The 20,012-nt window shown below is 36.5% G+C and overlaps 1 protein-coding gene across 1 annotated transcript; it reads right to left on the bottom strand.

The window, feature by feature from the left end:
• Positions 1 to 5,803: 5,803 nt before the first annotated feature.
• On the bottom strand, positions 5,804 to 19,975 carry LOC121943763. The gene is made up of 15 exons (XM_042487372.1): positions 19,902 to 19,975; positions 19,658 to 19,723; positions 16,673 to 16,747; positions 16,398 to 16,561; positions 15,591 to 15,781; positions 13,327 to 13,431; positions 12,365 to 12,503; positions 11,096 to 11,248; positions 9,909 to 10,042; positions 9,637 to 9,789; positions 8,502 to 8,539; positions 8,353 to 8,382; positions 8,068 to 8,234; positions 6,612 to 7,389; positions 5,804 to 5,891 (listed from the first exon to the last, which is right to left on the bottom strand). The coding sequence occupies exons 4-14, from the start codon at positions 16,527 to 16,529 to the stop codon at positions 6,679 to 6,681; spliced, it is 1,953 nt and encodes a 650-aa protein (XP_042343306.1). The 5' UTR covers positions 16,530 to 16,561; positions 16,673 to 16,747; positions 19,658 to 19,723; positions 19,902 to 19,975; the 3' UTR covers positions 5,804 to 5,891; positions 6,612 to 6,678.
• Between the last annotated feature and the right edge of the window lie 37 nt (positions 19,976 to 20,012).

Consider the following 20,012-nt stretch of genomic DNA (forward strand, 5'->3'; position numbering starts at 1 on the left):
CAGAGAGCCAGTGTCTTTGGTTAAAGGCGTCTGGTTTACTTTATGGTCATGCCAAGTGCAGGTTTAGCTGCACCATAGACTCCACGTTACTCCTTCCTTCAAAAATGGGCTCAACTACATTTGAAAATAAGTGAAATAAAATAAAATTAATTACCCCAAAACTTGCAAGAAATTTGTAGAAAAGTACAAGAAAAGTGCAGGAAAATTTGAGAAAAAATAGACAAAATAAAAAGGAAATTACTTGGAAAAAGGTCTTAAAATGATAATTCCATAACATAATTTATTATAATCATAGTTTTCCCCTAGCCTTTTCTTCCCTTTAAATTGTATCCCTTCCTTTTTTTGATTTTTTTTTTATTTCTTGCAGCTTAAGGAACTGTTTTTTACCAAGCTGCTAATTGCTTCCCCCCCATGTTTCTGAAAAATATGTAACTAATATACTCATAGTTCAAAGGTTTAAACACAAAAGGCATCTGAACACAAGAAAATGTGATGTGGGTCCATGTAGAAATGATCCAGAAATCTGGGAGAAAATAGTACATTTTTAGAAAATTTACCCAAAAATTAGCAATAAATAAATAACATAAACAAACAAGGAAACAACCTGTCACAAATTATAACAATTATGAAAAATAATTTAAAGGGGTATTTACGATAATCATACATTTCTAGTTCTCTGACACTTTTCTGTAGCATGAAAAAAAAAATCTAAATTTAATTTCTTGCAATTTAAAGGGGTAATTTGCCAAGTTGCTCATTTCTCTTTTTTTCATGTTTTTTTTTTTTTTTTAAAAATAAATTAAACTAATTTGCTAAGGGTTCACAGGGTTAACGTAACCTTATAAAAGAGTGTATGCACCATGAAAAGGACATGTTAGGTCTCAAAGCTTTTGACACTTTTGACAGTGTCCCCCTCCCATCGCATCACTCTCACTGACTGCTACAACCTAAACTCTACAACATGTATTCTTGTACTTTTAAATATTGTATAAATTTTTTTTCTTGTTCCACTTACCTGGCATTTTCCAAACAAATCACATTTAAACTATTTTAAAACATTACTCAAAAAAGACTATTTTTTAACCTATTTTGTTGTTATTTTGTCCATTTTAATTTTCCTCTAATATTGTTATTTATAATTATAATGTTATTAATAATATTATTGAATGTGCTCAGTAATGAAATAAATCCAGTGTCAAGCTGGTAAAGTACACAAAATAGTGCAGAATAGAAAAAGTCTGGTGCTCTTATAATTTTTTTTTGTCTGTTTTTTAAAGGAATTTGATCTTTTTTTTGTTAATTTAATGTAATTTTTTAGTACCTTTTTCTTAATTTCTTGATAAATTTTGGGTCATTTCTTGTTAAGTTGCTGATTGCCTTCTTTCCATTTAAAAAAAAGAAAGAAATCAAGCCAATCTGCTGAGACTTCAAAGGGTTAAACCAGGGATGTTAAGTGGTCAGTGTTCTCTTATAGGGAAATTAAAAATAAGCACGACATTTTAATGTGCGACTCCTTCGTTTGTGTCACATCCTTCAGCATCCCACCGCTACGGCTGAAATACAGTACAGTAAATAAGGATAATTTAATGTGAGTTGTAACATTTTTTAATTTATTTTTTTAAATAACAGCGTATCGTTCTCTAATTGTCCAAAACAGGGAAAGATAGTTCTTTTAATGCTGTGACGCTTCATCATCCTGCGGCGCGTTCAGTAAAGGAAGATGTTTTGAAGAAATACGCTGATTGTTGTTAAAATCACTCCCGCTGCCACGGCTGAGGCCCGCTCTGCAGCTGCAGGAGAGGAGAGGAGAGGTTAAACGCATTTACAGTTACAGTCTGTATATTTGCAGTTGACATTTTTAAAAGCCACAGATATATTTTATTTTTAAGACATTAAGGAGGAAAAATGCAACTTGAATAAATACTTAAATTTTAAAAAAAAACAAAAAAGAAATTGCTCAGATAAATAATAATTATAGAATTAATAATAAATATTAAATATTATATTATTTTTTAAAAACAAAAACATTATTATTATTATTATTATTATTATTATTATTATTATTATTATTATTATTATTAAAAAATGTATTTCTCTATCTCTCTTTTTCAGTTGTATTGTTTTAACTTTGAATTGTCTTATTTTTATGTTTCACTTTTTATTGAAGTGAGTGGTACATGGAAAAAACAAAAACAGACATTTTTCTTTCTTTCTTACTTTCTCTGGGGATCAACCTTTAAAACTATAAACTCAAAAGTCGCTACAAAAACAAGCCATAGAAATCATTAATAAAACTGATTATTATTCTAACATAAATTCCTTTGTTATGAAATGTAATGACTTTTTTTATTATAAAAAAATAATGCAAATAATGTTTAAAGCAAAATCAATGTCACAAATATAATCTGAGAGGTGTTTGTAAGTTTACTGTAGAAAAAGATACAAAGGGGGAATAAAAGTTAGAAGTGTATTTCTATTATTGGGGTCAAATTATGGAATGATGCAAGTATAAGTTTAAAAATGTGTAATTCACTTTTGGTTTTAAAAAGGTTTGTAAAGTAATTTTTGAAGGTTACAGGTGTGAATAAGTTTTCTGTTGTTGTTTTTCTGTCATTCTGAAGGGTAGCTTAAATTGATTTGATTTTTAACATAAACATAAACATAAAAACATAAAAAAAGGAAATATAGAAATATTGCACACGACAAAAAGCAGAGTAATAATTACAAACAATGAAAAACATAAAGCAAAAGAAAATTTCTAAATACAAAACGACTCGCTTCACATATTCCAAAAGGAGAAGTAAAAACTTACTTAATCTAAGTCCTTCCCTCTAAGTCATTGAATTTTAATTAACTAGCTCCCTTATCCATTTAAACCTATAAATAATTAATTAAATATATACACTAAAATTAAATTTCTATCCTTTTTCATCATTATTCACAGAAAAAGAGAAAGATAACTTGGGAAAGAAGCATGTAGATGAGCTCTGTTGTTTTTGTTTGTCTGTTTTTATTATATTATTATATATTATATTTATGTTTATTGTATTATGTGTGATTACTGAATAAAATACTACTACTACATTTATCTGTGTATGAAATAATTTTCATAAATAAAACTGCCTTGCCTTGTCCTGAGAAACACCTTTACTGTGTTAATTTTGGGGCCCTCTGGTGGCTGTGGGGCTCAGAGCAGTTGTTTAGTTCAGTTGAACGCAGCTCTCCGGGCATTTTGCAGCAGCGTTGCTAAATCAGGGGCCTCTCAGCTGATCAGTTTACAGCCTTTAAAGCTGCAGTTGGTAACTTTTATGAAAATAACGTTCATGTTTGCTGAAACTGTCAGCACATCCACACAGAAGAAAAAATCAGCTGTCAATCACAGTTATGGGATTAACGTTCCTCTCACTTGTTCTGTAATGTATATATAGTTTTGGATATTGGGGAATTTGGGGATTTTTGTTTGGAAATTTTAATGTCTTGCTGTGCAAACAAGATAACAAGTCATAAGTAAATTCGCATTTTTTCCCCACTTTTCTTATGTTATTTTATTTGACTAATTTATTCTCTCTTTATTTGGGACCAAATGGATCAAAATGGGACTTTTTATTTTTGTTTTAAAATATCCTTCACATAATAGAGATGGCTGTCTGGAACAGGAACCGAATGGAAATGGACTGAACCATGAGGTTTTCTCTCCTTCTCTTTTTTCTCTCTTTTTTCTTTTACTTACTGATTAATTTATTTGTTAATTTTTTTATTTACTTTAAAAAATTATCTATCCTTGGGTGCTTTCACTCGTTTACCTGCCAGCTAGCCTTTTGGCTTGTCCATTTATTTACAACCTTTAAGCACTTGGCTTTGTTGTGATTTATTATTGCCGAAACAGGCTTGAAATTAATTCTTTTGTAGCTGTCTTTTTTGTAATGTTTTGGCTGCAAAAAAAATTATATAAAAAAAAAAAAAGAATAAAATAAAATAAAATGAAATAAAACAAAACAAAACAAAAGAGAAGAAAAAGAAAACACTATAAAATCCTTCATAAACTGTAGCAGCATACGTGTTGTCTTCACACTGAATTGTCCCTGTAGTATGGTTTATGTTGGATTTGCCTATCTGAACAAAACACTACAACACACACACACACACACACACACACACACACGAACAACACACACGAAAAACAAAGCTAATTGTCAGCTCTATGCAGAGGCAAACACATGAAAAACAAAGACACGGAGGTTGGTTTGGAGGTCTCACCATGTGAGGTGGTCTGGACTGCCGTGGTTGTAACGACGGCTGCAGCAGTAGTCACAGTTGTGGCTGCTGCGGTTGAAGGTTTGGCGACTGTTGTCGTGGTCGGCGCAGCAGTGGTGACCACGAGGCTGACGGGTCCTGATCTGATGGTGTAGCTGCTGGTGAACAAACTGTTGATCAGACTTCTGTGATTAACGGTGCGAGCGCACAGATCGGGGCACTTTTCAGACGGCATGGTGGAGATGCACAGATTGACTGTGCACTGAACATACATCTGTGAGACACAAAATTAACAGATGCAAGTTAGCGGAGCGGAGACAGTTAAAAAACAGCAACTTTAAGTATTAATTAGACTTGAATCACTGGTAAAACGCTTTGAAACCTCAGCGAACTGGCTGGATTTGTTCCAAAAACGTGGGAAGAAGGTAATGAGCAACAAAAAAAGAAACGACCCCAAAAAATAGCGAAAACACCAGGATACACATCACTTTTCTTGTGCTTCATTCATATGCTTTTGACAAGTTTTAAACCTCTGAACTCAACTTTTGGCTTATTAAATAAGCAACTTGGCAAAAAAAATGCCCCATTTACTGCGAGAAATGAGTAGATTTGGAAAATTATTTCTAAAGGAGCTAGGGAAAATGTCCATAGAAGTATCCAAATTAAATATTATTTAGCATTAAAATATTATCTGTTAATTTTATTTTACAGACGTTTCATTTTTAAGTACCTTTCTGCAGGTCTTGTTTTTTTTTTTTCGGTTCGTTTGGAAGTGGCTATTTTTTTTTTACGGTCATTTTTTTGCACTTATAACAACTTTTTTTGTCTTATTTCTTTGTCAGTTGGTCTTAAGTTCCATTTTCGGAAGACATCAAACCAAGTTACCCTGGTTTCAAAGTGTTAAAAAACATGAAACAAAAACATTAAAAACTATAATTTTGTAACATGATTTATATGTATATAGAAATGTGTAACTATGATCATTTTTCTGTATCAATTCTCTACATCCACTAATTTCTTTGAGTTTGTAGAACATTTCTTAACAAAGTTGCTCATTTTTCCAAGTTTTTCTTGCAGTTTAAAGGTTTAAATACTTACAAAAGATCTTAAAACAGCATAAGAAAAGTGATGTTGCTGATTATACCGATTATTAGTAGTTCATGAGACTGATAACAGATATTTAGAACCGATATGCACTTACAATAAAATAGAAAAATCTTTGTTAATATTTAGAGTTTGAAAAGTACCCAGTGACTTTTTTAAAAAATAAAGTTGAGAAAAAATAAATTAAAAATTAATTTAAAAAATAGCTTTTGGAGATTTTACAAAGTAAAAGTTCCTCCCATGCTGACACTTTCTTTGCACGTTAATTAATTAACTTGATCTGCAATCATTAAATTAAAAGCCTTTATAGATCATCTGCAAAATGCCAGATATCGGCCCCAATAATCAGCCGGGCCGATTATCTGTCGACCCCGACTTTAAGAAAATACCCAGCAGAGAAGAACTGAAAAAATGTATTAAATGTTGTACAAACCGTTGATCCTTGGGTCTCGATGGTGCTCAAATCGAGGCGGTAAACCTTGGAGTTGGATCTTTGGGTAACGACCTCTAATGTGCTGTTGGACGAGACACACCTGGAAGAAAAAGAGCGACTAACTATTAGAATCAATTCTTATTATCTGTTTTATTGACAACCTGCGTAACACTGCCTGTGTTTGAGTGCACATGAACATATTGTTAACCCCTAACTGCATCTTTGGCATTTTATTAAGGTCTAAATTATGACTGGTGTATTTTATTTGATCAGCTGTTGCTGCTCTGCATGTTGTGTGCATGGTTATTTGTGTTAAAATGCTATATGTTGTTGCTGTTCTGCTGTTTCTTGTTGCTTTGCATGGTTTGTTGTTCTGTCTCTGGAGTTTCTGTTTGTTTGTCTGTTGCTTTCTTCATGGTGTCCTGCTACTTTTGTTATGTGAATTTTATCATTTTACAGATTTTAAAACATCTTGCAAAAAGGACTGCAGTTGAAAATCAGCCGAGTGGCTAACACTGGCACGTTTACAGAGAGTAAATTAATGTACATTGTCCTAATAAAAATTCATATAATATTGAAATAAATATCATAGGAATTCATTTATTTCAATAAATGAATTCCTATGATATTTATATGAATTTAGAGGTGATTTCTGCAGCCAAAAGAGAGTCAATATTTTCTCTCAGAATATTTCATACAGCATCCGTCCTCTTCAACCTCAAACTTACACATAAACCTTTATAAAATCAGGTTAGTGAGATCTCATTTTCAAGAGAGACCTGTGTGAGCTTTTTCAGGACGCAGGTGGGTTGTTACTGACCCTTGCTCCAGGATGGGGTGGGATACTGCAAAGTCCTCTGTCGCAGACTCTATACAGTTGCTCACTATCATCTCGGCTCGCTCAATGCTGCAGTTGGACAAGACATGGAGGTCCAGCATGGACAGCCTGGACCCGAGTTCCCCGCTGGTAGAGGTGCTGGTGGAGGTGCTGTTATCAGAGGAGGTGCTGTTATCAGAGGAGGTGCTGGTCGAGGTGCTGTTATCAGAGGAGGTGCTGTTATCAGAGGAGGTGCTGGTCGAGGTGCTGTTATCAGAGGAGGTGCTGTTATCAGAGGAGGTGCTGGTGGAGGTGCTGTTATCAGAGGAGGTGCTGTTATCAGAGGAGGTGCTGGTGGAGGTGCTGTTATCAGAGGAGGTGCTGTCGAGGTGCTGTTATCAGAGGAGGTGCTGTTATCAGAGGAGATGCTGTTATCAGAGGAGGTGCTGTTATCAGAGGAGGTGCTGTTATCAGAGCTCTCTGTTGGTGATCCTGCTTCTCGACGCACTCGTCGTGGCAGCACGCTGAGGGAGCGTAACCTAGGGCTGCGTGTAAATTTGGCCAGCGGCCCTTTTCCAGGTAAGTGTAATTCTATCCATATAGCGATCTCACCGAAGACCTCCTTCTCTTTGGGCATGGCAATCTCAAAGTTCGGTTTTCCCACCTGGACTCCGGGGATCCGGCAGGCCAGAGGGAGGGTCAGCGTGGGCCGTCGGCTCACCATAGTGTACTCACGCACCGTTTTCAAGGTGTTGGTGTAAACCAGCTCTGAACCAGCGTGCTGTTAAGAAGGGAGAGTAAAAGGAGGACTATTTAAATTCACATTCAGATGAATAATCTGTGCGTGCAAAATGTTTTTGAATTTAGCGAGTAACTTAACACCCCCGACTGACGGACAACGTTTTACCGCCTGATCGTGGTTGAAAGTTTTTAGAGTGTTTGACCTCAGCTGTGGTCACAGGTGTGCTGTCTTACACCTGTGACCACACCCACACTGGAGTACACCTGCACGAGTCACAGCTGAAGGAACACTTCACATCTCGACCATCTCCGATGAATAGCACTACAGGTAAGAGGAAATATGTCATTTTGATTTTCGGGTGAACTGTCCCTTTAAACCACAGGCGACTTCAGGCGTGTGTTAAGTTACTCTTACAGCTCTGCTGTGATCCCTTTCTATGTGATAAATAAACGTAGGAAAATGTGATATAAACTACAGAACATGAAACTAATATTGCTCTGCTCAATAATTTACACTGTGGGACAAAAAAAGTAAATAAAAGTGGGTTTTCTTGCCCCAGAAAGAGCCCAAACAATGAAAACTGGAGAACTCTTTCTGAAATGCTGTGTATAAAAATGAAATTGTTTTTATTTGAAATGTGTTGCATACATGTCAGGAGGGTTTAAAAATGTATTAAATCTAAGAAAGAAACTAAGGCAGAAAGGTGAGGCGTGTTACCACAATCTTGGTGCCGCAGTCGCTCAGGGAGATGCGTGCCGTCAGGTGTGTGCTGTTGAAGGTGACGGGACAGCTGGGGCTGTTGAGCTGCAGCTCGGCCAGGTCGATGTCGCTCAGCGAGGTGATCGGGAGCACCAGAGTCATCTCTGTCTTCTCACACGTCAGCTCTGCAGGCCGACAGCAGCGGAGTCTTTGATTCTTAAAATATTCCCTTTCACGTGCATTATTTGCACACTTTAAATCTAAATAACACACATATGCAACAGAGAGTAATGTTTTCTTCACCTGTTCCAGCAGGGAGCGCCATCATCTCTCCTGAAAAGATAAGGAAAGGCATATTTTGAATCGATTGTGAGAAACCCGGCAGTGAGGTGAGAAGTGGCGCACTTTGAAGCATAACTGGCATTCTCATGACATTTTTTGGAAGTTCTTACTTTGATACAGCCACACGCATCTGGGCTCCGACTGCAAACTGGAGAGACAAGAAGTGCAAATCACGTCATGAGCTAAAAATGCTCTGTGGCAGAGGAAGCTGTGTGTTTGTGTGTTGGAGGATAAGAGGGGGAAGATTTACACGAAACAGGTCGAGGCCTGGGTGTGTTTTTTAACCTCGAGGGTTGCCCTGTAGTTACTTGTTTTTTATATGTACATTATGCACATCTGTGTTTGTGTGGACAAGATTGGTTTATTTATTTATTTTATTGATTTAACCTTTATCTAACCAGGTTGGTCCCATTGAGATTAAGATATAATATACATATATCATGTAAATACAAAAATTCAGTAAATAAACTGTTGTACTTGGACTTATTTAGTGGTTAACCATAGACCCTTTCATGCCCCCCTTCCGTTAATATGACCATTAACTCTTTAAAACCTGGGCAAACACGCTTGATTTTTTTTTTTTTTTTTTTTGAAGAACATGGAAAGAAAGACACACAAGTAAAAAAGTAAAGTAAAAACACACAAAAAAGGCAATGAGCAAAAAAAAGGCTTAAAAATGTATCTAAAATCTATCTGTAATGTAAAAAAAATTAATGTATAATTCTGATAATTATAAAATATAGTTTGGCTTTAAATATGTTTTTCTAGCTTTTTAAAATAAACACTTTTTTTTGCAAAATATGGGACATTTCTTACCTAGTTGCTCATTCCATTTTTCAACATGTTTTCCAAAGAAAGCAAACCAATTTACGCAGGTTTCAAAAGGGTTAAATAGCTTGTGAAAGGCATCTGAACGCAGCACAAGAAAAGTGATGAAGAATCCTGTTAGAAGTTATTGGTAGTATGAGTAGCACAGACTTACGGACAAATATTCCAGGTGTGTTAAATATCTGGTAAATAGGAATACTAGTACACTTTAAACTACTTTTTAGCACAATATTGGTGCTAATTACTAATAGAGGCATTTAAATATTTACTGTATTAGACATAAAGGAAAATATATGCATTGAGCAGGCTATTTTAAGCGTCTTTCATACTTAGAATTTTTCCACTTTTTCTCCTCATGGGGGGGCAGGAGTGTTTGTCTGGCAGCATTAGTGGCATTCAGTTTACAGAATAACTTACCTCTTTGTATTTGCTGCAAAGCAGATGGGTAAAAGGCGTGCCAGTTTGTTTTCGGAGCGGACAAAGGCCATGGTCATGGTCGACAGGGAGCCGACTGATTTGAAACCAACTCTGTGGAGTTCAGGAGGGCCGACCACTGCGATCTCTAAAACGCTGGAAACACAGAGAGAAACCTTTAATTCAACGTTCACTCGTCTTTTTAAGTATGTTGTTGTTCGGATCTACATTTATAAATAAACGGTGAAATATCAAAGAGGCCACAGAGGACGCACCGCTCCTGCGCTGAAGTAAAGTCGACGCTGAATTGCTTCTGCTGGTACGGCAGGATGGACATCGAGGAGTCCTCTTGTGGGGGTCTCGTCTGCTGCCACGGGCTCAGCGCTGCAGCTGGAAGTCGACTCCTCCACTGGAAACAAGAATTTATTGATTATTTATCCCCACAGGTCTGCATCCTCGGCGATCTATCAGAATTACAACTCTTTGAAAACTGTGGATTTTTTCTCTTTTTATCATTTGTTTTTTTCTTTAATGTGTTTGTTTTGTCTTATACATGAGTGTTACATTGAGTATTATTATTATTATTATTATTATTACTATTATTATTATTATTGTATTATTATTATATTATTATTATTATTACATTATTATTATGGGGTATTAAATGGGGTAAAAGGAGGCTGTGGAGTATAAGTATAAGTTTAGTATAAGTATAAGAGTATAAGTTTAAACTGATAAGGAAGCAGGTTAATTAAAATTCAATGACATATGGAGAAAAGATATTTAAATAAATTTGTACTTTATCTGATTCCTTTAAATGTAAACCAAGTCATCGTGTGTTTGACCATTTCTTTCACTTTATTTTTTATTGTCAGTAAATATTATTTTTTTGTCTGTCTGCTTTTGTATAATTATTTCTCCATTTCCTTTTCACATGTTCGAAATAAATCAAATCAAATCAAATCAAAAATGAAATCAAACTGGAAATCCAAAAATAACACAAATTTTACATACTGGAAGAATCTTCTGATAGATCATATATCACTTGAAAAAATTGTCTCCCAAAACCAAAAAAAATAGCTTATTTCAACAAAACCTCGTCCACAGTTAACCACTTCTTCTGCCTGAGTCACAATAACCTCAAATCAATGATCAACTACGAAATTTGGACATAAGTTCTTCAAATGATAATCAACTCTCCCTCTCTGACCGTATCACTTAACTCTCAAAAAAAAGGACAAAAAGGAAATAAGGAGAGTAAGATACATTTCTATAACTCTAAATTATAACAGAGGACAGGAGAGAAAAAGGAAGGACTAAAAATGGGACACAACTTAAACTGAAAATATTATGTTTTCTGCTTCAACACTGTAGTTATTTATCCCGTTTCTGTGAGTCTGTGTGTGTTTAATGACACGCACAGGCAGCATTAATGACGCTGATGTCTGCTGGACAGACTCACCGGTGAGCGACAGGTGCACAGGGACAGAGCTGAGGGGCTCGTCGGCCGTGGGGGGACGCTTGTTTTGGGCTTCGGTATGAAGTCCTCCACCATCAGGTAGATGAAATACTGTCCTGCTGGCGCTTTTCCAGTGAATGAAAATGCACATTTTTCCTAAAAAAAAAAGTTTAGTCAAACAGAAGGTAAGTTTTCACTGAGCTGAAATCATTATGATGAATACGGTCTAAAGCAACGTCCGTGGGTTATTCAAGATAACTTATTGTGTTTATTATTATTAATTGCTTAGCTGCAGACGCGCATGCACCGAAACACATGAATGACCTCAAAAACGCCCCACAGCACAGTAAGATAACCAGTTTGCATATTAATAACAGCAATAATACATTTCTGAAATATATCTAACACATTTCAAACGTAAAAAAATATATACATTGCACTGCATACATAGTGGGAGATTTCCAGTTTTCATTGTTCGGGCCCCTTTTTGGGGCCAAAAAATATATATTATTAGAGATTATTATTTTTTTTATTATTATTTACAATATTGGACTGACAGTCCCACAAATACCGCTAAAAAAGCAGAATTTGACCTAAATGACACAGTGATGCAGCTATCTGACGAATAGCCCATTACTGTAAAAATACAAACTACACAGATTACCCTGAGTTACGCACGAGCTCGGGAAAACTGAGACAGTGATAATAACTCTGTGCACAGCATCTGACAGCGCGTCTGTGTGTGGTGGACCTCGCAGAAAGGGTCACCTGTTTCACGGAGGCAATGATATCATCCGTCGACTTTCCGTCTAATATTATAATCTTTGCACGCAGCCACAGCTGCACTGCAGATAAGACACACTGGTTTTGCATTCACTAAACCAGGTATCAGCATTGTTATTTAGTCCACATTTAAGCCATTATTTCCCTGTTTATGATCTTTCTATTTTATCCTGCATTGTGCAGCAATTTGAAAAGTCTGTTTAAATGTGAGAGCCGTCAATCAATCAGAATGACACATTGGCGGAGAGCATAACATAATAATTTTTTATAATAATAATAATAATAATAATAATAATAATAATAATAATAATAATAATATTATTAATAATATCATTATTATTATTATTATTATTATTATTGATAGGACTTATATGGTGCTTTTCTAAGCACTCAATGACACTTTACATGAAATGCAAAAAAACACATAGAAAATACAGATTACAAAATACTGAAGATGCTACCAATAAGACATGTTGACGTTGGACTCACCTCATCGAGCTCTATAAACGTGTGCGGAGTGCAGCTGACGCACTCGCCCTCCTCAGGAAGCGCGAAGCGACATCTCACCCTGTCGCCGTCCAGGTCTTTCACGGACAGATGGAAGTGGTGAGGACAGTCCGCACGAGCTCTGACGGAGGACACAAAGAGACCATCAGCCCTCAAATCACAAATACAACAACTAAGGACATCAGTAAAAGTGGATACTGACTAATCTCTGCAGCTGAAAAACAAGGTGTGCACTTATTGGTGAGGCGCTGGCTATTTCTGGGAAGAGAAAACATTTCAGGCGACAAAAAGGCAGATTTTTAGCATTTAATATGATTTCAGTCTGAGTTTGAGGGACAGGGACAGAGGGGCGGGTGTGTCTCTTGATCAGCTGTTCGGTGTTTGAGGCGGTTGGCTTTCATGGGCTCTACAAATGTGGAAGTGCAGCCTGTAGTTTGAGCTACAGCGAGCAGAGGGAAATCTAGTTACCGGTTGGATGAAGGAAAGTTTACCACAGTTCATCTGCACAAAATACACACAATTAATGACACAAAACTGTTGGAAAATCTGCTAAGTATCCCTTTAAAGACCTCTTCCCCACAGAGACAGGTGTACAATCGATTTATTTTATTTTATTTTATGAATCCCCAAGGGGAACATTTTTTCACTGTTTATATTTTCTGGACATTCTCCCTGTTTTTTGTTAATTTTCTAATAAAATTCCCCCTTTTTTCTTCACCACTTTTTGCTAATTTCTTGCAATTTGTGGGACATTTCTTGCAAAATTGGCCAAGTTTTTTGAAAGAAATCCAACCAATTTTCTCAGGGTTGAAAAAGCTTGTGAGAAGTGTCTGAACGCACCAAAAGAAAACCGATGTCACAACCGGTTTTAAAGAGTTAAATCAAATCTGTGTGTGTGTGTGTGTGTGTGTGTGTGTGTGTGTGTGTGTGTGTGCTCACATTACCTTAGTGGAGGATGCAGACCAGCATAAGCAGGATTGTTGAGTCTCCCGCTGTTTCCCCGGACGTGTGGTCCTGCTTTCATCCATACAAACATTTCTGTGTCGGACCTAAACATTAAAGAAATAAAAAAGTGCATATTAGAGAAAGCGGCCTGATTCCAGCCACAACCTCAAACAACATCCTGGGTCAATGACACGAGACAAACTATGCAGAACAGACAGAGTGAAACTGGAGCCTGGAGGACTTGTTGCACACAGACAGCACTCGGTACATTACACCTAAAGGCAGGATTACTGCGGCGATGTTACACAAATATAAGCAACGAGCAACAAATGAGTCAGAAGTGACTGAAAAATGAAGCCAACACAGAAGTGCCAAAACCTGCAGTAACTTCCATGTCTACTTGAGGCTCCCCGTAGACCCTCATGTTAAAATGCCAAACTCTACAGCAGCTTTTGGTCTCTAAAGCTAATTTCAACATTCATGATAACAGCACGGGGGGAGAATTTTTAATATAACTCACCTGTTTACATTTTATTAAGGCTTAAAGTTATGCATATATAAGGGTGGGGTTACTTTGAGTGACGGGCCGTCTGTGAGGCGTTAGTTCAGTCAGGAGACAGGTTTCCATTAACCTCAAATTTAAATAGCGAATATAAAAATGTGCCTAATTTAAAAAAAAAAACTTCCATTTTTCGCAAAAAAGTTTTTACGCTCACAGGTGGCATTTCAGGCGACTCAAGAGAGCCAGGTTTCACAAAACTGTAACGGAAACCCTTCTTAGTCTTTTCTAGGACATGTGTTGCTGAGGTTATGTGCTTGTTGGTAGGAAGTGGCTCCCTCATGATGCAGCAGGAGCTACAAGAGCTGTTATTGCATCACACAACTCTTCAAAAGTTGAGCGGATCATCCAGAAGTTTTGAATCCACAATTCCTCTGTGAAATCATGGACTATCAGCTCCCAGAAATCCCTCATACGTGGACGCTCCCACGTATGAGGAGCTCGCCTTTCCATTAAGGCTCCATAACATGCCTACGTGGCCTTGGTTTGTGAATAATGACGGCTTGTTTGGTGGCTGCAATAGAAATAAACCTGCTATTGTTTTGAACATCCATCGCCATGGTTACTGAAATGTTATCAACAGAGAGGAAGTCACAGAACAATTGTGTTTTGTCAACATTTCAAAAATATGGCTTAAGTTTTGTGTAAATCTGTAAAGGAAACCTGCCCAGTGAGTCAGAGTCACTCCTCGCTCCAAAAATCAAACAAAATGCCAAAATCGAGGCTTCAGTATGGTGTCCACACACCAGTGGTTGATGTCATGTTGGTTACAACCATTATTTTTACCCTCCATGAGACAGTAATCACAGTGAGGGACAGAGGTGGGGCCGAGTCATGGTTTTGTAAGTCCCGAGTCAAGACAGACAATTCCCAAGTCCTTAAACTCTGAGTTTAAGTCTTTAAAAAGTCATAATGTGCTCTTCACCATTTTACCATGCAAATAATAATATATTATATTCACAAAAATCATACATGTCTTTTATAATCTTGCACTTATTAAAGAAAAGAATTATTGGAAACAGGTGAATCTTTATCTCTGATTTTCAACCCACACATTTCGCAAACAGTACTTTGTTTTCGTGTGTGAAGGAAATCATTTTCGGTATCATTTTTTCAAACTTTCGCTCAGTAATGTTACATTAGTTTTTCATAGTTCTTTGGGAAATTAAATGTTGACTCTCAGGGAATGAAGGTACATGAAAAATCTTTAAAAATTATACTTTTTAATGTCTGATTTGAGGAAGGATGAGCGCTGTTAACACCCAGATAGAGTTTCAAGTCTCCTTTGATTTTGTTAAGTCGTGTCGAAAGTCATTGAATTTGTGACTAAAGTCCATACCTCTGGTGAGAGACCCAAAATTATTCTACTTTAAATATGAAAAACAAAAAACAATATCAGCAAAAGCATGCAGACTGAGTATTTTAAGGTATTTCTGTAAAGGTGAGATATATAATGTTTATTTCTTAATCATGTATTTAGATTATTGAGGGGAAAACGAAGATGACCTAAAAAAAAACCATATCAAGATAATTTCCACAAAATATGAAAAAAATGAAGAAACACTATTTATGTGACCCCAAAACGTCACAAAACAGCGAGACGCAATAATTAACAAGGAGTTCAGTGTGAAGGTCACTATGAGAAAAATGCGTGGAAGCTTAAAAATGGTAATAATCAGATGTCTGAGGTGACTGATCTCTTACCCTAATTTTACAGTGGCTTTATAATTACTGGGGACCGTTTTCTGCCACTGGCGGACACACCAGCCCGAGCTGGGTTTGCTGCCGTTGAAAGGGAGCGAGGTGGCGTGGACCAGACAGTCCTCCCCGTCTGCACAGAGTCCGGTCAGACCCGGACACGGAGCGGGAGCGATGGCGCTGAAGTGAGCCCGCACCTGCAGGCAGCAAAGAGACAGAGCGACGATTTTACGACCGAGCTGCAGATACAAACCTGCAGAGTGAGCTCCGTCTGTCAGTCTGTCCTCACTCCCTCAGCAGAGCCAAAACTGGATTTAAAAAAAAACAACCTGTGATAGTTTGAGTTTCATTATAAAAGCTGTAAAAAATATATTTAATAATATAAAAAATGTAGAAAAACATAAAAAAAAAAAAACAACTTCAGATTCTGCTAAACAAATTAAGTAATTATAAATATTTACACAATCTATAGATATTACATAGGAATTTATAATTTTTGAGATTTACTGTGTTCATGTGATATTATTATTATTGAACTTTTACCGAGAAAGGTTTTGTTATGTGAGAAACATAATTAGAAAAAAAAGGAAAATGTGAGAAATACTTGTAAAGTTCCTAATTACGATGGCCTCTTAACATAAAATAAATAAATAAATAAATAACAGCAGAAACACGGTTTGTATTGTCACCTCTGATGGCACAGAAGTCTCAAATAAATAAATCTAAGATTAAAAACTTAAAAAAAAAAAACAACAAAACTTTCTGCTGGTGCCAAAGAGTTTGGACTTGGGTTTTGCATGAAACGTTTCTCACAGTATTTCCTCCATCGCTGTCCAGGGGTACAGCGTGGACCGTCAGCCCCAGAGAAGACGCCTCGCAGGCCGGGCCTAACAGGACCAGAGTCAGGCCCTGCAGCAGGACGCTCAGTCTTAATCTGTCCAACATGTCGGCTCCTCAGTCGGACATGAAGTCTGAACCTTTGGGAGACGCAGGGACAGAAGAAGTGTTTAAAGTGCTATTTTTAACATGAACATCACTGAGCCGACATCATGCTGTCATAAAACGGTCTTGTTGTGCGGCCCACATACCCGGCATAATGTGCCTCGACACTCTGAAAGAAGGCTGCTGTTTGACGTCGGTGAGGAGAGACTGTGATTTACTGTCTGAAACATGCGAGAGAGGAGACAAAGAGGCGATGACTGACGTGAAAGTTACATCTCTGCAATTCATGGTATGGCGCAGTATGTGGCATGTCATGCGTGATGTATGGGAGTTTGAAAGGTTTGAATAAAAGGTGGTACGTGGAGACCAAAGCATCGAAACTCAGTAACAAAGCTATAAATCAATGAACACTAAAAAGTGTTGCTGAAGATGAGCTAAATCAAGACTAAGATTATAAAAACTGGCTTGACTTCTTTTAGAAACACGGAAAAGAGAACATGAGTAACAAAAGAAGAAATGACCTAAAAATTAGCAAGAAATTAGTAAAAAAAGTATGAGAAAATAACCTGAAAGTTAGTTAAAAAGAAAGAAAACAACCAAATGACCTTCAAAAAAGTATTTTAGAAAAGATAATAATTTTGTAAGATAATTTTAAGCAGATCAGCAGGTGCTGAAATACTCAGACAAACCCATCTGGCACCAACAACCACGCCACATTCAAAGTCAGAGGAGGAAAATTAGTAAAAACTACAACAAAATTACCTATAAATTAGTAAAAAAAAACCCCAAAAACAAAAAACAAAGAAAATTTACAAAAGAACCCCCCACCAAATGAGCTTTGAAAAAAGTGTTTAAAAATAATAATAATTTTGGGTTTTTTTTCCTCCCCTTGATTTTTAAAAATAATTTTCCAAATCTACTGACATTTCTCACCAAGCAGCTCATCGCTTTAACCCCCATGTTTTGGAAAGAAATCAAGCCACTTTGCTCAGGCTCAAAGGTTTAAATACGTGTGAAAGGCGTCTGAAAACAGCACGAGATTAAACCAGTTATTGCAACATGACATGCATCCGCCTGAGCCTGAGATACACAATATATACAAAAATAATTCAAAATTCACATCTATCTGCATGCTGATGTCGAAGATGGAAGAAGGTGCAAAGAGTTGCATTGCACGTACGTGGACCAGCGTGTTGAATAAAACGTCGTGGACATAAATAACTGGACGTTATGTGACAATTTAACGGCTCTCATCACGTTCACTCTGTCATGATATTATTACTTTTATTTTTCTTGATACTTTCTCTGGTGAAGCAAGTTATTAAACAGAAGTTCACACAGGGGAACAAAATTATATTAAAGGGGTACTATCCCAATTCTCCGAAATCACGACAGTGAAAAAAACAGTCGTAAACATAAACAATTCTCGCCCAAATCCAAAAAAAATAGACCCTAAAGTAAAAAATTGTGATGTCACAGGGCATTAAATTTGGAGTCGGGTTACATGGACACGAAAAACCTGTTTATGAGGTTTATCCTGGTGATGACGTCATTCACAATATGGTGTTAACATGAGAAATTTGGTTATTTATATTCCCCGTTCACATCTCAGTGAACTCCAGCCAGCATATTTAGGATTCTCATGGACAGAAAACATGCTCAAACACATAAACAGGATGCCCAAAATCATGATCATAAACAGGTTATTAATGTTGTTAATGAGAGATGTTGTAGATGACACTAAGAGCAGCCAGGGACTGTTTTCGGTATTCTGGATGATGGATATTTTCAGAACCAAAAACACCACAACAGAATAAAAATGAAGCCCATTTGGGTTAAACTCCTTGACACCTAAAACTGGTTTAAGTTATTAAAAAAAAAAACACATGGAAAACAGGTAATAAGCAACTTAAAAATAAGCAGAAAATTAGTAAAAAGTTACAAGAAAATGACATGAAACTAACCAAACAATAATAAAATGAGAAAAATCAAAGCGGGAAATTACCTGACAATGTGCTAAAATAAAATAATTTCTGATAATGAGAATAATTCTGTGTTTTGTTTTTTTGTATTTTTCCTTAATTATTCGAAAATTTTCCAGATGATTTTTTCTCTTTAGCTAGTTTTTAAGGTAATTTTCTTGTCAATTTTTACAACTGTTTTGCATTTTGCGAGATATTTTATGTGAAGTTGCTTATCCATCCACCTTTAGAAAAACAAGCCCAGTAAAAGCTCTATACTGGAGTTCTAACATTTTTGTTTTTGTAAGTTATGGCTGATGACGAAGCAACAGGGGCCCATTGTATGTTTTCGCTCCGGGGGCCTAAACTATGTCAATCTGACCCAGATCTGATATAAAATGATTTTAATTCATTTCGACACATCATGTGACAGGAATCCCAGTTATTAAAGTATAGTAAGAAGGACAGAAAGATGCAGTGGTTTGAAGAGGACTGGCTGAAATGTTTTTGTTGTTTCAGAGCCGAGCAGCCAAACAGCAGATTTCCAAAACAGGTTTAAAACTGGAACAGACACATTGCAGAAACACGGCTGACCGTCAGGTTCGCTGAGCGCTGAATATAACATACAAGGAGTTAATTTATTTATCCACAGCTACAAAAACACAGATTGAACTTTTTAAAGTCGTGCAACACCTCCTTTTTACAAATTATATGTATAATTGAACTTTCTTCTGTTGCACACTGACAATGTGATTTTCTCAGTGCCACGTGCTCATTGCAGTTCTCAAGTCAAATTTGCTCCTTTACACATGAAAAATCTGCTTGTTTTATTAAAGTTTCTGATGTAAAATCATTCTGTTTAGACTGTAAATATTGCTTCATGTTTGGTGGATCACAAACTTGTTTTACTTTAACTTCTGTGCATAATTACAACTAAAAAAACACTAATTATGTGCTTAAAATGTGAAAAACAGTTATATTATTATAACCCAAATTAGAAATCTTTGCAAGCAGTAAAATCTTTAAGTCATATAACAGATCAATTCTGCAAGCTTTATTGTGAAAACTACAACTAAAACTACATTTGGTCGACTTCAGTGTCCCCAGAACAAACACAGAAACTCAACAGAAAACATAACTAAAATAGATATTAAATAAATCTTTAATTACCTTGAGCCACCTGCTGCACTTCCAGTCAAAAGCTTCAAAGCTCCTCTTTAGCTCGTTTCTGTCAGGCTTCGAGGAAGCATTAAGAGTTCTCAGCAAATGACTTCTTTCTATGTCGCTCTGAGAGAGCTGAGGTGGAGCTCCACCAAATTTTGGGCAGAGACAGAATGGAGTTCAACTGGCTCGACCAGCGGGAGACAGCAAGAGAAACAGATCGTGACACTGATATGAAAAAATCCCAGTTTACCTCTGCTGCCGTTGCTCCGTTCAGAAGGCCTCGCAGTGTTTCTTTTGTGTGTCTGACACCTGCTGTAACTCACTGATCTGTTAACAAAGACAGAGACGGAACAAAAAGAAC

The sequence above is a fragment of the Plectropomus leopardus genome, chromosome 1 (genome assembly GCF_008729295.1).
Source record: "Plectropomus leopardus isolate mb chromosome 1, YSFRI_Pleo_2.0, whole genome shotgun sequence".
Taxonomy (NCBI): domain Eukaryota; kingdom Metazoa; phylum Chordata; class Actinopteri; order Perciformes; family Serranidae; genus Plectropomus; species Plectropomus leopardus.